Source organism: Acartia tonsa, chromosome 3 (genome assembly GCF_053477335.1).
Source record: "Acartia tonsa isolate MP-2025a chromosome 3, ASM5347733v1, whole genome shotgun sequence".
Classification (NCBI taxonomy): Eukaryota; Metazoa; Arthropoda; class Copepoda; order Calanoida; family Acartiidae; genus Acartia; species Acartia tonsa.
Genome location: NC_137262.1, coordinates 24,003,930 through 24,019,146, shown reverse-complemented (window position 1 = coordinate 24,019,146; position 15,217 = coordinate 24,003,930). Strand labels below are relative to the sequence as shown.

General features: G+C 33.2%; 1 protein-coding gene across 1 annotated transcript; it reads right to left on the bottom strand.

Annotated features, from left to right (window-relative positions):
* Nucleotides 1-9,024: 9,024 nt before the first annotated feature.
* LOC145314801 (uncharacterized) lies at nucleotides 9,025-14,419 on the bottom strand. Its single transcript, XM_080154881.1, has 2 exons — nucleotides 13,612-14,419; nucleotides 9,025-9,191 (listed from the first exon to the last, which is right to left on the bottom strand). Exons 1-2 carry the CDS (start codon nucleotides 14,219-14,221, stop codon nucleotides 9,025-9,027), a joined length of 777 nt encoding a protein of 258 aa, XP_080011007.1. The 5' UTR covers nucleotides 14,222-14,419.
* Between the last annotated feature and the right edge of the window lie 798 nt (nucleotides 14,420-15,217).

Here is a 15,217-nt window from a genome sequence, read left to right as displayed (position 1 = left end):
CCTCATACACAGCTAGGGAATAATTAGCCATCAATTTTAGTAGCGCAGCTACTCTTTAATTAGAGACTTAGAATAATTAGCCATCAATTTTAATAGCGTAGCTTCTTTATGACTAGAGTCTGTAAGTTCTCTGATCACTATTTTCAAATGTTTAAACCTCACGCACAGCTAAGAAATAATTATCCATCAATTTTAGTAGCGTAGCTACTCTATAACTAGAGTTCTCTGATAACTTATTTCCATGTTTTAAGTAATTTGATTTAATTATTGTCAATCATTACTATCATCATTATGTGGTTATGTTGTAATTGCTGTGCTATTTAAGGACATAATTGTCCTTGTTATATCTGTTATGTTTAATAGAAAATTAATAGGCCTCTAACATCAGCATAATGACAACTGGTGTATTTCCTTCACCATAAAATAGCTGGATGTATATATTTATATGTCTAGTAAGGTTTTGGAAACTACTTTACTCTATGAAACTAATATTATATATCTCCAACCAGAGAGAGAGAGGACAATGGGCTGTCCTATAATAACGTTTTCTTATTCGTTGTCTTAACAACTTTGGGGACTTTTGGTTGTTTCCTTAAGTTGATTGTTCAAACGTTTCAACCACTATTTTTAATCAACATAAGGGGTAATTTTGTGCATTATAATTGGGGATGTACATCAATTCATCGACCATGGTCTTATCCCTATAGATCCCTGGTCTCCTTCCCTATAAATGAAGCAACTAGTTACAACAGAAACAGAAATAAAACAATTAGGAATAAAAATACTATCTAGTGATAATTTTTTGTAGAATATTTTTTTGAATATTTTAGTTTTGGTAACCCTGATTGCTCAAGTGCCAACAACCTTTTCCTATTCATACCTTTGTATTTATCTTATAATGTAATATGTCTATATTAGAATGATGGACGATTATGTCCAATGGTATTGATGAATTTTCCGTAGTTATTTATTTACAATAAAAAATGGATCATGGAAAGAAAACGAAGTAGCGAGTTTTGTCGTATTTTCTCCTATTTCTAGTTCATGCCGGGGGAAATAACCCTGCGGGGCAATCATTAACATTTAACTAGCCTTAAATAATCCTTAAATTTATTTTCCTTCATTTTTTAATTAGCTCATAAGATAATAAAATACATTATTATCCTATTCAAGTTACTGGATTCATGCTTGTGTTTTGATTTTAAGATCTCAAAAATGTCTTTGGCAACCTTTTTAAAAAGCTAAAATGATAAAACTTATAGATATGACTAAGGAAAACTCCCCTCCCACCCTAAAAACGGTTTACTTATATACTTTTGTAGCAAAAATGTGCACTCATCATCAGTCTTTTTTATTTGTATGCAGATGAAGGATATTGGAGTTATAGCACGTATTTTTCTCAATTTTGAGATAAAATGTTTGTGTGATTGTAGGAAGTGACGTGCACAGGTTTTTTCCAGGTGGGTGATGGGGTGATAAAGGTTGTTGAAACGCAGTTTTAAATCATTTAGATTTTATATCATATACTATGATATTTTTCATATGATTGGTCTTTATGTGTTTGGTCTGTATGTAAAAAGCAATTATATATGTTATCCATTACACTATACATTCAATATGAGTAATATATATGCACAGCCACTCTGATATCAATAATATGCTGCATATTCTATATTTTCGCCATACTTTGTTTAACATTTTCATCTCTCTCTTCCGTGATCCAAAAAGGGTCTTTGACCAATACTAGGCTATAAAAGATTTGTTTCATTATCTATCCATTAGAGTAAAACACTAGAGGGAGAAAGGGTTAAATAACTCTATCTCCCCATCGCAATCGTCTTGTGCAACCTTCCTATTGGGTCATTGAAAATCAACCAATGGTATCGCTTATACATATTAACACATCTAAGTAGCAGAAAATCATTCAGAAGCAGACAAAAGAGGTCTTTGAAAAATGAAGGGAGGTAGTTGTCTGTATATACATCTATACTATAGATCTGTTATCTATCCTATATATTATGAAATATAGTGTGGTTTTTTTCTGAAGCTTAAGATCTCAGTAACTACAGAACCGACGAACTTCTCTCTTTTAGGGAAGCTTAACATAGGTCCTGTGATGGTTTTAGGTCATTCTATTTTCAGATTTAAGTCTTAGGATGTAATTTAAGCTATAGCCCCTAGCCACCTTCTGCCTCTTCGAAAACAGAGCCCCTAGGGGCTAGGGTCGTAGCAGCTAGTGCTTAATATCAGGCTATAATTTTCTAACCTTTCGGAATATCAGTAGTTACTGCAATAATATGTAAATGGAAAATACTTTTTTCTTCCAATACAATTCATTATACAATGAAAATTATGTTTTGCATCTTAAAAGTAATCTGACCACCATGATTTTCCAATACTTAAATATACTCCATAATGATGGAAATGTTGACAAGAAATTTCAATCGTCTATCTTGTATAGAAGCTAAGAAAATCACTTTATGTTTCTTTACTACGTTCTGACGATTAAAAGCTTGATTCTACCATAAAAAAGCATCTTTTTTAATGAGTTGATATGACACTAAAAAAACTTATATAGGTTACTATGCTTTTTTTGCCTTAGTTTTTATCATTATCATTTTGCAGCATAAAGTATAATTGCTTTTCTGTACTCATAGATTGCGCCAATAAATATGTATATTAGGTATTTTTTATTAGCATCATTTTTTTGACCGCAATATGACTTTTGATGATCATGGACAGAAGATTGCTTTGGTAGAATATCAGAATATCAAATAACTCTTTCTTAGTTACATAAATAATAAATAAACAGTTTGTTTGTATTACCCGAGACTGTAGTGCATCAACTCGTTGTTGTTTAGGCTATAGATTCGAATCTCGAACAGTAGAGAAGGTAAAACAAACTGACTTAAAAGGTCTACTATCATTAAAATGTATAGTTTAATTTCAACTATTAAAAAAGTAAGAAAAGAAAAAGAATTACGTTAAATATAAATTAATTACTATTAACCTAATTTTCTATGGATAAATTTTTATATAATTTGCTGGCTTCGAACCTTTAGATCATAGTAATATAACATTTTAGATTCAAATTGATGATTTCAACTAAAAAAACTTTAACTTCATTCGTTTAAAACACACTAAAAGAGACTAGCGTTGTAGCATTATAAAGGAATTTAAGAATTGAGGTCTAAAAATACCAAGACATTAAAACTATGTTATTTTTAATAGAAAACAATTCAATTTTGGTTGGTTTTTTATTGTGATCTTCAATGCCAAAGCTTGTGATCTAACCTCTTTTTGTTGAACATATTTTGGCAGAGAGTGTTGTAGCTGAGAAACTTAGCTTTTGTGCCATCAGGGATCTTTAGGGGTAAGACACTGGAGGATAAATTGATGTACACTCTATAGCCATGATTACGATAAACAATAATACCCCTTAGGTAGAATAAAAGTCATTTATAATGTACAGTGTCCACTCCCTCCCTGCCTACAATACAAGTAAATACAACAATAGTTACAGATAAACTTTAGTTATTTTCATGGACAAGGTAGATTTTTAAGTTAGTTTTTTTAAAGACTAAAATGATAACTTTTTGACAAAAAATAATGAAAGCATTTTTACTGTTATCAAGTTTTTATGGCTACAGCCATAAAAACGAATCTCAAAAAATAAGATATCTAATGATAAAGATTCGCAATTTTTTAGTTGTAAACCTGTCATGAATGCAAAATATATTAGAATAATAAATCTAGAAGAACCTTTTATAAATTGTATACAAATGTAGTATAGAGTAAAAAAAAACTAAACTAAATCCATTTAAAATTAGCTTTTCGTTTAGTCATTTACATACAGTATCAAAAAAGCAAATTTACGACAGCAAAAATAATGCCAATAATAATCATAGCAATCAGATAATTCTTTCACAACATGAAGTTACAATGGTTTTGAATTTAAAAATCTTCTGTTACAATTCATTTATCCCTGACTCGTACACAAGTATGTATCACTATCTTTGAATTGTTATATTGGATTTTATAAATATGGATGCTATATTTAGAAAAGGATAGCTCATCTGAAACATAGGAATTGTCCAAAACTATGGTAATCAATAAAGATGATTTATAATTGTGATTTTTAGACATGAAAATAATATATTTATGTTTATTTTTGATATAATTTTATCAGTTAAGTCTTTAACGAAATCTAAAGGGAGTAAAGCATTTTTAGCTTGGACTTCTTATATATTTATGTTTATTTTTGATATAATTTTATCAGTTAAGTCTTTAACGAAATCTAAAGGGAGTAAAGCATTTTTAGCTTGGACGTCTTTATAGCTATGCGGCTGTATTTCAAAACAGTGAGAATTATTTTAGTATTTTATAAGTGTATACAAGGACCTGATTTATCAGCTGTTCTGTTTTTATATGCCTACAGCTGACAAATCTTAAAAACAGTTTAATTTTATCAATAATTACATAACAATAAAAGCATGTCGGATTTTGATAATCATAATCTTGATAATCATATGATGTTTTTTCCAATGTTATTACATCCATTCCAAGTTATGAATAGAGATGAATCAGTGATGTATTGCCTTGCCAACTCAAGTAAAGGATACCAAGATACATGTTAAACTATTTGGTTAGCACTATATCTGAATCAACATAAAGATAGTAAGAAAGCATTATATGATCGATAATGCTTTCTATTAGTTATTTTTAACGTTGAAAATAAATTATGGCAATTTTAGGGGACATAAAAAAAAATATTGTAATTGAATGTCATTGCTATGCGTTAAGGTTTAACATAGATTCCATCTTTATACATCAAGAATGCATATAAAGGTAGAATATACATCAATATGCAATATATACTAAAGATCCTACCTTTGGAAATAATCGCAATTTCAATAATTTAGACTTTTATGTCCAAATATTATGATATCATTCTTTACAAAACGCAAGTAAAATGATCTTTTAACTTTAACCAATTGAAACCATTGTAATGATCCTAATAAAAGATATATTATTAAAGAAATTAACAGACAATTTGACATATCAAAGCTTTATATATCTCGCTTAGTGAGTATCTTGTAAATAACCTCCTACGGGCAAAGCTGGTGTCCATGGCACTATAACGTCAGTTTCTACAGCCAATGCTAAATAAGAAGAGTTTTCTGTCCAAACATCTAGGATATTTACTATGTAAGTAACATCCAACAGACAACAACCAATCCTTTAATTGTACCTCTGTTTGGAAAATCTAACTGTGCATGATAATGAACAATTGAAATTGCTATACCTTGTTTAAAACCTTGACTAGAAAATAGAATGGTGTAGATAACTTTGTATATGTTTATTATCTAACAAATACATAAAGAGAAACAATGTCTCAACAACAAGAATGATAATATACAAGCTAAGTATAACTCTGTATTAAATGAGAAACAATGTCTTAAGAACCAGAACGATAACATACAACTAAGTATAACTTTGTATATGTTTATTATCTAACAAATACATAAAGAGAAGCAATGTCTTAAGAACCAGAACGATAACATACAACTAAGTATAACTTTGTATATGTTTATTATCTAACAAATACATAAAGAGAAGCAATGTCTTAACAACAAGAATTATAACATACAACTTAGTATAACTTTGTATATGTTTATTATCTTACAAATACATAAATGCTTATTTCTATTTATCATTTGTATTTCTTTTTTTGAATTCAGGTATATTAATGTTATTTGCTCACAAATTGGTATGAAGGACAAGGGATTATTCAAGAGTAGTCGCGAGCCTATCAACATTCATCACGACAACTAAATGAAGCTTACACAATGTTTGAATCCAAGTTTAATGAATGGAATAATGCTAGTGTGACACCTCACAATAGTTTCAGATCTTAACTTTAACACGTATCTGTGCATATCTGATTTTGTATTGTTCTTGTTTTAGTTGTAGCGCAGCTACTCTATGTTTGTCACTGTGTCTATTATTCAACTGTCCATTTTAAAAATGTTTCTTAAACACCAAAAGACGTTTAAAAAGAGTATAATTTGTGCAACCTGTATTTAAGGAATTTACCAACAATTTTTTTTTTATTTTTGTCCAGATATCCAAATAATATATTTGCCACTTTGTATATTCGTTTGTTCAACTTTGCTTTACAAATATTGCCATCCTTGTTTTTATTGTAAAGTTTGAAACAGCTAATAATAACAACACAAATCTATTTAACTAATCCTTTGTAGGATAATCAACACATCAATAAACAAATCAAACCACCTGTAGTACCTACAATTGGCTTTTGTGTGTGTATAATTGCTCTGAAACTAGAAGATGACTCTTGATGTCAAATATTTATTATTAGACTTAAAGTTTTAGAGTAGCTTTACATAAACAAGGAAAAATAGCGCAGCAAAAAGAAAATTGCAGCCAACTGTGTCATAAAATACTAAAGCTATAAAAAACTTAAATATATTGAGACTTACAGACGTAACTTTAGTGATATGATAGCCGCACTTAAAGTTATGAAATATTAAAAACCTACCTAGACACAATAAGTGAATCAATTAAAAGTCTATTTGAGAAACATTCGAATTAAAAGATTTTGATGAGATGAGTTTGATAAAATGTAATTTATTTAATCACCAATATCCATCTCTTCAAGATAATTCGCATGCAATGTGCTAATTCAATAACAAAGATTTTATCATATAAGGACAAGTATGTCCACAGGTTAACAATTTATAAGATTTCGATAAAAGTAACAGGAAACCTGTCTCTGTCCATCTCGCTAACTGATATGGTTTATGTTTACAGTAAAGTTGCTCATAGGGACAGGACAGGTTTATGACTTTTTTGGTCTCCCAAAAAATCGCCTCTAGAGGCCTGTAGTGGGTGTAGCCAATAGTGAAAATAAAAGTAATTAAAGCTATGATATAGGACGGTTTAGCCATACACACAAAAAAATGAGAAATGTCAAATTTTAAATTTTATCCTCCTTTCTTAAAATTTTCCGCAAATGTATTTTTATCAATCGTGGTCCTTAAATCCCTTATGGATGGATAGATAGATTATACTGTGAGTCTGTGTTTGAAGTATAAAATAAACAAAACCCAAGAAATTGAATATTCTTATTTAAACAAAACCAAGAAGGTCAAACAATTCAAACATTTTAGACAGACAAAAATCGTAGTTTTTATATGGAAAGCATCTTGAATATTGAATCTGCATTTCAAGAGCGTTCTTTTTAGTGTTCCAGGGAAAGCCAAAGCGTACCTTTGGTGGATGTAAAAAGTGGATTTACTAACTTTCAACCCATTGTGTTTGCATACCATAACGTACAGATAAAAGCCATATCATAACATAAATTATCAAAGATAGGTCGAGCACAACTCCACGAGAAGAATTTGAAAAAAAAAGCCATCCATCAAGAATATTTCATGTATATTGTTTGAGATGATATTAACATCCATTTAAGCGTAGCTCAACAATATAAAAATCAAAGAAACGAGAATATACAATTAGAGAGTTTATAAGTGACAAGGAATATCATTTAAAGTCTGAACAAAATTAAATATAAATTCAATATCAAGGTCTTGGATATTATCATACCCACTTTAAATAAGTTAATTATAGAGTTGCTATGATTATAACAAAAATAATTTCTTTCAATAATATTATACTTACCTACAGCCAAATGAACTTCTGTTCAATACAGAAGAAAAACTTTAGTAAACAAATAAAAAAAGAAGAAAGTTGTTTGATAAAAAAAGTTGTACAACACACAACTGAAAACCTGGCAATGTGGCGTTCTTTTCTCAGGCATGTAAGGTACAAAGCAATGGATGATTTATTTTCCCTTTAATATACAGGAATTTCTAGTAGTTTCCAAAAAAGAATAATTACTGTTTTACAATAATTGTTTAAAATAATCCTTTGCAAATTTTAGACCTAATACATAATACGGACAGAATATTTTTCCTATTCCTCTCTCTCTGTCTTTTCTTGATTTAACTTTTATAAAAGTTTTGAGGTCAGATTTAGTGTTGAGCCTTTTTTTCACTTTTTGGACTTTTTTGACGCAGCTCATCTTTAATTCAAATTTGTGAGGCCAAAGCACTTGTCAATAAATTTGGACCATTAATCTAAAATACACACTACAATATGAAGCGCAGCCACTAGTAATTTTAAAAAGAATAGAAGGTGTAAAAAAAACTATAGTAACAGTATTCTGAAAATTTTTCATTTTCTTGTAATACAATTATGATAGGATTGAGTTACATATTTATGATTCATATTAAATTTACTACGCATCTTTGAAAGTCTTCAATCTTGTTGTGAAACCTATATACAAAGTAACGAAATGTTAGAAAACACCATTTATGTTTTTTGACGATATCTTTAATACCGTCAATAAAAACATCCCTTTTTGGTTTGGTGCATTTACAAACTTACAAAAAAATATTGATTAATTTCAGATTAACGTTAAATATTATAAAACGTATCTAAAGTAATAAGTTGTAAATATGCATCTTACTACAATCTTCGGTAAAGCTTTGTTTTATTCGTCGGAAAATTTATATCATAATTTAAATACATCATAAATTTTATTTTTCTGTATTAAATAAACATTTAGATTTCTTTGAGTTTTAAAGAAATTGAGTAATTTTGGTTAGATCTATCAAATGGAATGTTAACATTCACAAAAGCGAAGCCAAAGCAATTATTATCTATTTATTATTGGTGCACTATTGTAAAATCTAGTTAATAGATATTTTCAAAAGTTAGACGTTCATATGTAGCAAAATTATTTGTAACCAGGGTTCTTAATATTAACATGGTACCTTTTTTAAACTAATAAAATTAAATAAGAATAGTTTTTTTTGTAATAATTAAAAACTAGACATAAATCTACTAAATAAATTTGTATGTTCGTTTAAATATTAATTAAGATAACATTTCTTCTTTGATTAGTTTATACGTCTGGAAAAGAGTTCTTACAAAACTTCAAATTGAGAAACTAATTTTTTTTTTTTTGGGGGGGGGGATACCTGGAAAATACCTCTTGGGGGCGAGGTGCTGCCTTAGGCTAGTCTCCTTCAGCAGCGACCTTGATCCGTTCCTCGCTTGTGAATGACTGCGGGGAAATCCGTTCATGCGCCCAATGAAATATCCTAAATATTCATGTTATAACGGCAGTATTTAATTCATTACATTTATATTTTATTAGATTGTTAAGATATTATTTCTTCATCTCCGGCTGTTATCGCTTCTGCTCAGATTACTTATTTGTCCTTTTTTCTCTGTAACTGAAAGTGGTTTTTAGAAGATTAATTATATGGTTGGTTGGTTAAGCTGAGTTTGCCCGTGGTGGTTGACTGTTTGTTTGCCACACCTAGTTGTGGGAAACTGGTTTCAGTTGCTAAATAGAGAGTTAGATATAAACGGTTCACTAGTAAAGAGTTAAAATGTCTTTTGCCGCCAATGAGGAGTTGTACAATGTTTTGGAAAGTCGTATGGATCTAATAAAGGAGGAAATGATTAGTAGAGCTACAAATACTGATGATATCGAATTGAAGAGGGCACTGACCAGGTGCCTCTACCACCATGGTTGGGTGGAGGCTAACCTGCGCCACTGTCGCCCTACTGCTGAGAGGTCAGCTGCCGCCCAGGCTGCCGAGCTGTCTACTATGCTTCAGGAGATCAATCAGCACGAGGAGGAGTATCGTGCCATCTAGATGAGTCACCTCATAAATTATTAACTAGTATCAGACATTTGTTATATTTCTAGTTTAATAAAGTTTATGAATATCCTTCCTAAAATAAATTGTTTATTTTCGTATCCAGAGTAGTTGAATGTGTGTCTGTTAAATATTAACCTATAGTGTTTTAACATATGTGTTTTAAGGTTCTTCCCCGTTCCGACTAGAGAAGTTCTTTACCTAGGTAATAGGATATATTAGTTTTGTCATGCAGTTTTGGAAGATATTTCTTCTTTCCGGTAGGAAAAGACTCTGCTCTAGTTAAATTTTCTTCATTCCGGCAGGAAAAGACTCTGCCTAGTGTTAAAGATATCTTAAATGTTATGAATACTTCTTTCCGGCGCATGTGAACTCTGCCTAGCTAAAGAAGATATATAAATGTTAAGTTTTATCTTCATTCCGGCGTAGGTGACTCTCCCTAACTGTAAAAGGTAAATAAAAGTATTGAAAGTGTAGGTTTAAGAGATATTTCGTCTCTGCTTGGTCCTAGATATGAAAAATATTAAACGTATTACTTCATTCCGGTGAGAGGAGACTCTGCTCTGGTCTATTTCTAAATTGTAATAAATATTATTAAGATTTCTTCATTCCGGTGAGGTTAGACTCTGCCTAGTTTTAAGAAATATATTAGTTAGTCATGCAGTTTTGAGATATTACTTCTTTCCGGCGGTGACGATCTCTGCTCCTAGATTCGAGAAGAGTTTAGTTACATTTAATAAACTGTTTCCTATCTAATTTTCTTTTGCTACCTATCTATATCTTGAAATAAAACTCTAGTCTATCCATTTTTGATTATACGCTACTTATGTATGTTTTCATTCTTTATGTCTTTTGGCTACTTATGATTTATTAAAATCCTTCACTTAAGAAAAAAGGTGTTTTTTGCAAAGATTTGAGAACTTCCCTTATTCGAAGTACTCAAATCTTTGCGTTTGTTTAACAAATTTTAAAATACGCTTAATATTAATTTTGTTAAGTTCTTCTGTTTTAAGAAAGAAACTTCCTAGTGTGTTTCTTCTGTTTCTTGCAAAGGCTGGGCATTGACCTAAAAAGTGTTCCATGCTTTCAATTGTGTCCTCCTCCTCACATTGTTCACACTGGTTCACGTTTGCCAGTTTCATGTTCTTGAGGTGTTTGTTCAGGGTTGTGTGACCTGTTAATATCTGCGCTATCATATTCATGTTTCTCTTGGGTTGGTTTGCTACCTGCCTCCAGATTTTTGTGTTAGCTATGGGCATCATTAGCTTTGATTGTCTGCAGTTACTTAAACCTTCCCATTGTTTCTGCCACAGTGTCATCCCCCAGTTCTTGATTTCAGCTTTTATATTTGATTCTGCCATAGGTATGTGTGTCCAGGTTCCCTGAACTTCCATATTTGCTCCTTCTCGTGCTTTCCTATCAGCGATCTCATTTCCATTGTGTCCCTGGTGTCCTGGTACCCAATTTATTGTTATATTGTTTGTTTCTGCTAATCTGTTAACCATCTTTTTTGTTTCTGATGCCAGATTTTCTTTTAATCTATATTTTCCCAGGGTTTTTATCACAGCTTGATTATCCACGTAGAAACTTATATTCCTGCCTGTTGTACCTGTGTTGACCAGTGTGAAGGCTGCTTCTTGTATTCCTAGTAGTTCAGTTTGATACACAGTGGCTAGTGGTCCACTGTTATTGCATCCGTAGAGTCTAAGTCCTGCTCCACTAATGACATATCCATATCCAGTTTTTTGTTCACTTTTTGATCCATCTGTGAAGACCATTATGTCTTCATTGTCTATTTTTCCAGGTTTTAGTCGTTGTTGGTTGATAGTCTCTCTCCTTTCTATGATGGTTTCAAAGTTTGTTGGTATGCTGATTGTATGGTTCATCTTGTCTCTAGGGGCATGTATTAGTTTCAGGTTCTTTGCCATGTCCATGAGTGTTACAGCATGGCTTTTTTTGCTAAGGAGTTGTCCTGGTTGAATTTTCCAGCTTCCGTTGACAGCAAGTCTTTTATATGTCACCATAGCTTGCGTCTTGATAAAGATGTCTATAGGTTGAATGCCCAACAGGACCTCTAGCCCAGCTGTGGGCGTCGAGGTCATGGCATTTGATATTGCAATGAGTGCTTTCCTTTGGACTTTCTTTAGTATGTTGATTATTTCTGTTGTGTTAATTGCTGTTATCCATGCAAAACATCCGTATGTGAGTGTTGGTCTAATGATGCTGCGGTAAAGCCAGCGTCCTATTTTCTGGTTGACTCCCCAGGTTCTGTTTAGCATGCGGTTACAATGTACCCATGTGTTGTTGGCTTTTTCTGCTGCTTTTTCAACATGTTTCCTCCAGCTCAGGTTGTTTCTTATGGTTACTCCTAAGTATACATACTCATCCACCCACTGAAGTTTCTGTCCGTTCATTGTTATGTCCAGGTATTTTGGTTTCATGCCTTTCCTGCAAAAAAGCATGACTTTTGTCTTGGCTGGACTGAAGCTTAATCCGTGTTCTCCAGCCCATTCTTCTAATGTGTAAATGTCATTCTGCAGGTTTCTTACACAGTCCTCTTCAGTTTTTCCTACACTGATTACATGTGTGTCATCTGCATAGATGTTTCTTTTGCAGGGGTGTATTTTTGGAAATCTGTGGTCTAGATTATTTTTGGCCATGTTCCATAGGTCCACTGATGCGACCCCTCCCTGCGGGGTTCCTCTGGTGGTTTGTTTACTCGCTGATTCTCCATTTATTGTTGCTGTGACTGTTCGTCCTCTGAGCATTTGTTCTGTCCAGGCACATGTTTCCCTGTCTGCGCCAATATCTGTCAGATTTTTAATCATGCTTTTAACTGTCAGCATGTTAAAGGCTGCGCTCATGTCGCAAAAGAGCACAGCAACAAAGTTGTTGTGCTCTAGCCCTTTTTCAACTGTGGCGAGAAGAGAGTGTATTGCATCCTCTGTTCCTACTGATTCTTTGTAACTGTAAATATTCCTAGAAATTTCCTTTCTTAAAACTTTTTCATTAAGGTTCCAATATAGACATCTTTCTAATCCTTTTAGTAGAAAGGATGATAACAATAGTGGTCTCTTAGATTTAGGGTCCGTATAGTCTTTCTTACCAGGTTTGTCAAGGAAGCAAACTTTTGTGTCCAGCCAACACTTAGGACTATAACTTAATCTTACACTATGTCTGTACAGTCTAACAATGTCTCCTAAGATTGAGTCAAGTCCTTTTTTTAACAGAACAGGGTAAATACCATCTCCCCCGGGGGATTTGAAATTACCAAAACTGTTAATGGCAGCTCTAACTGATTCTTCATTTATCACACTATCCATATCTATCCTTTTATTATTACTTGAATGATCTATGGGTACATCATTGTCACCTTCTGGTTCCTCCGGAAAGTGTTCCTCAAGCAGTACCTGCAGAGACTCACTTACAGTCTTAGTGAATTGTCCGTCTTTCTTTTTAATTGTTCCCATTTGTTGTTTTTTACCCCTTTTGAAGATTTTTTGCACTTTTGCTGCCGTGTCCAGTTTTGTCATTTCTGCACAGAATTTTTTCCAGTCTTTACTCTTTTCTTTTTGTATTAGTCTGGCATGTCTGTTTCTTAACTGTCTATACTCTTCCCACCTTTCTTCTGTTTTTTCCCTTCTTACCCTTCTCCTCAGCTTTTCAACTTCTTTTTTTGATTTTTCTAAAGTCTTACCCCACCATCTTGGTTTCTCTTTTCCCTTTTTCTCTGACTCTCTACAGCTCTCTTCAAACGCTTCTATTATGTCTTTCCTTAGGTCTTCTGCTTCATTATCTAATCTATCTATATCTATCTCTTCGCTATCTATTCTCTGTCTACCATTTCTCTTACTTTGTAATGCTTGTTTATAGTTTTGCCAGTTGGTCTTCTTGACATTTCTGAAAATACTAGTATTAATATTTGGTAGTGACTCAATCATGAAATCTATGTATTTGTGATCGGAGTGGCTGTCATATTCACTTACATGCCAACTTACTATTTTATTTGCAATCTCAGGTGTGGCTATCGTAATATCAAGAACTTCTTCTCGAGATTTAGTTACAAAAGTAGGTTTACCTATCTCGTTCATAATCATGAGTTGGTTGTCTAGAATATAATCCAATAGGGCTATTCCCCTTGGATTTATATCCGTAGATCCCCAGGCTGTGTTGTGGCTGTTGGCATCTGTGCCTACTACTATACCTATACCATTGTCTCTGGCATACCTTATGACCTCCTTGGTAATTTTCTCTGGAGGTAGTTTTACCGGTCTTACCCTTTCATCGCTGGCCATATATGTTGAAACAAGAATAGTATCCTTACCGTTAAGATTAAAAAGTACTGCTGCCTGATCTCTGTTGGTGAACTGTGTTAAAATTATACCTGTGACGTTTTTGTTTGTTATAATACATGCTCTATTACCTGCCTCTTTACTTTCGTAAATATTAACATTATGAAACATTTTTACCTTATTTTTAATTAGATAGGGTTCTTGCACTAGGGCAATTGCCCGCGCCCATCCTTTCCGTGAAGCTTGATCGTCTTGTCCAGTCCAGTCCGTTATTCGTTCTCCTAGTGTTAGGCTTGCTTGACAGCAGTGGTGGAGATTTATCTGAGTCAAGCTGGTGACCCTGACTTGATTGTCAGGGCTTGTCTGCTGTTGATTAGTGCCTGCTGTTTCCTGGGGCTAAGGCTATAGCCTTGAAACCAGTTCTGACAGTCTCGATTTCATCAACTATTCTTTGTCTTATAGCTGCCTTGACCTCCTGCTCCACATTCGACCCGTGAAGAAGTAGGTCACTAAAACCTAATTTCAGCTTGCCGTTGATGGCAGGGTTTTTCAGCTTGTTGATTATCCTCTCATCTACCTGGAGTCCAATCTTGAAGAAACCAGCAGAGTTCAGAGGTCCTATTTCGTGCACCTTGAAGTGGTAGAAGCGGGTTACCCCATCCTCCTTGTATTTGAGAATAGGGTTGCATACCTTTATCCTCATTGTCAGCTGCTCCAGCGTGTAGTTGGTCCACTTACCGTGGACAGATGTCCACATGTTCCTGTAGACACGGTCCTCCGCCAGGTATATGTAATATTCCAGGGGATCTACCTCGTCATTTTGTTCTGGTGGCTTCAGGGTTTTGGCTACATTTATAATGAATTCCGCCATATCTTTTGTGCCAGCTGAGAGCCAGCCTACTCCTGTTTCTTTGGAATAGCCTGCAACCGCATCATATTCAAAGTTATCGCCAAACTGCTGGATATGTTCCATGTATGCTCCAAGGAGTTGGAGATCCAGCTCATCCAACTGTGCTTGTGTGAGTTTTGCTTCTTCCATGGCATAGGTAGTTCGCACTTTGACTTCAAACATGAATCTTTCTTTCTTGCGGACTATGTCCGAGAAAGATTCCTTACTTAGGTAGGTATCGATGACCTCCTGCTGGAGTGGATCCTCGGCTCTCACTT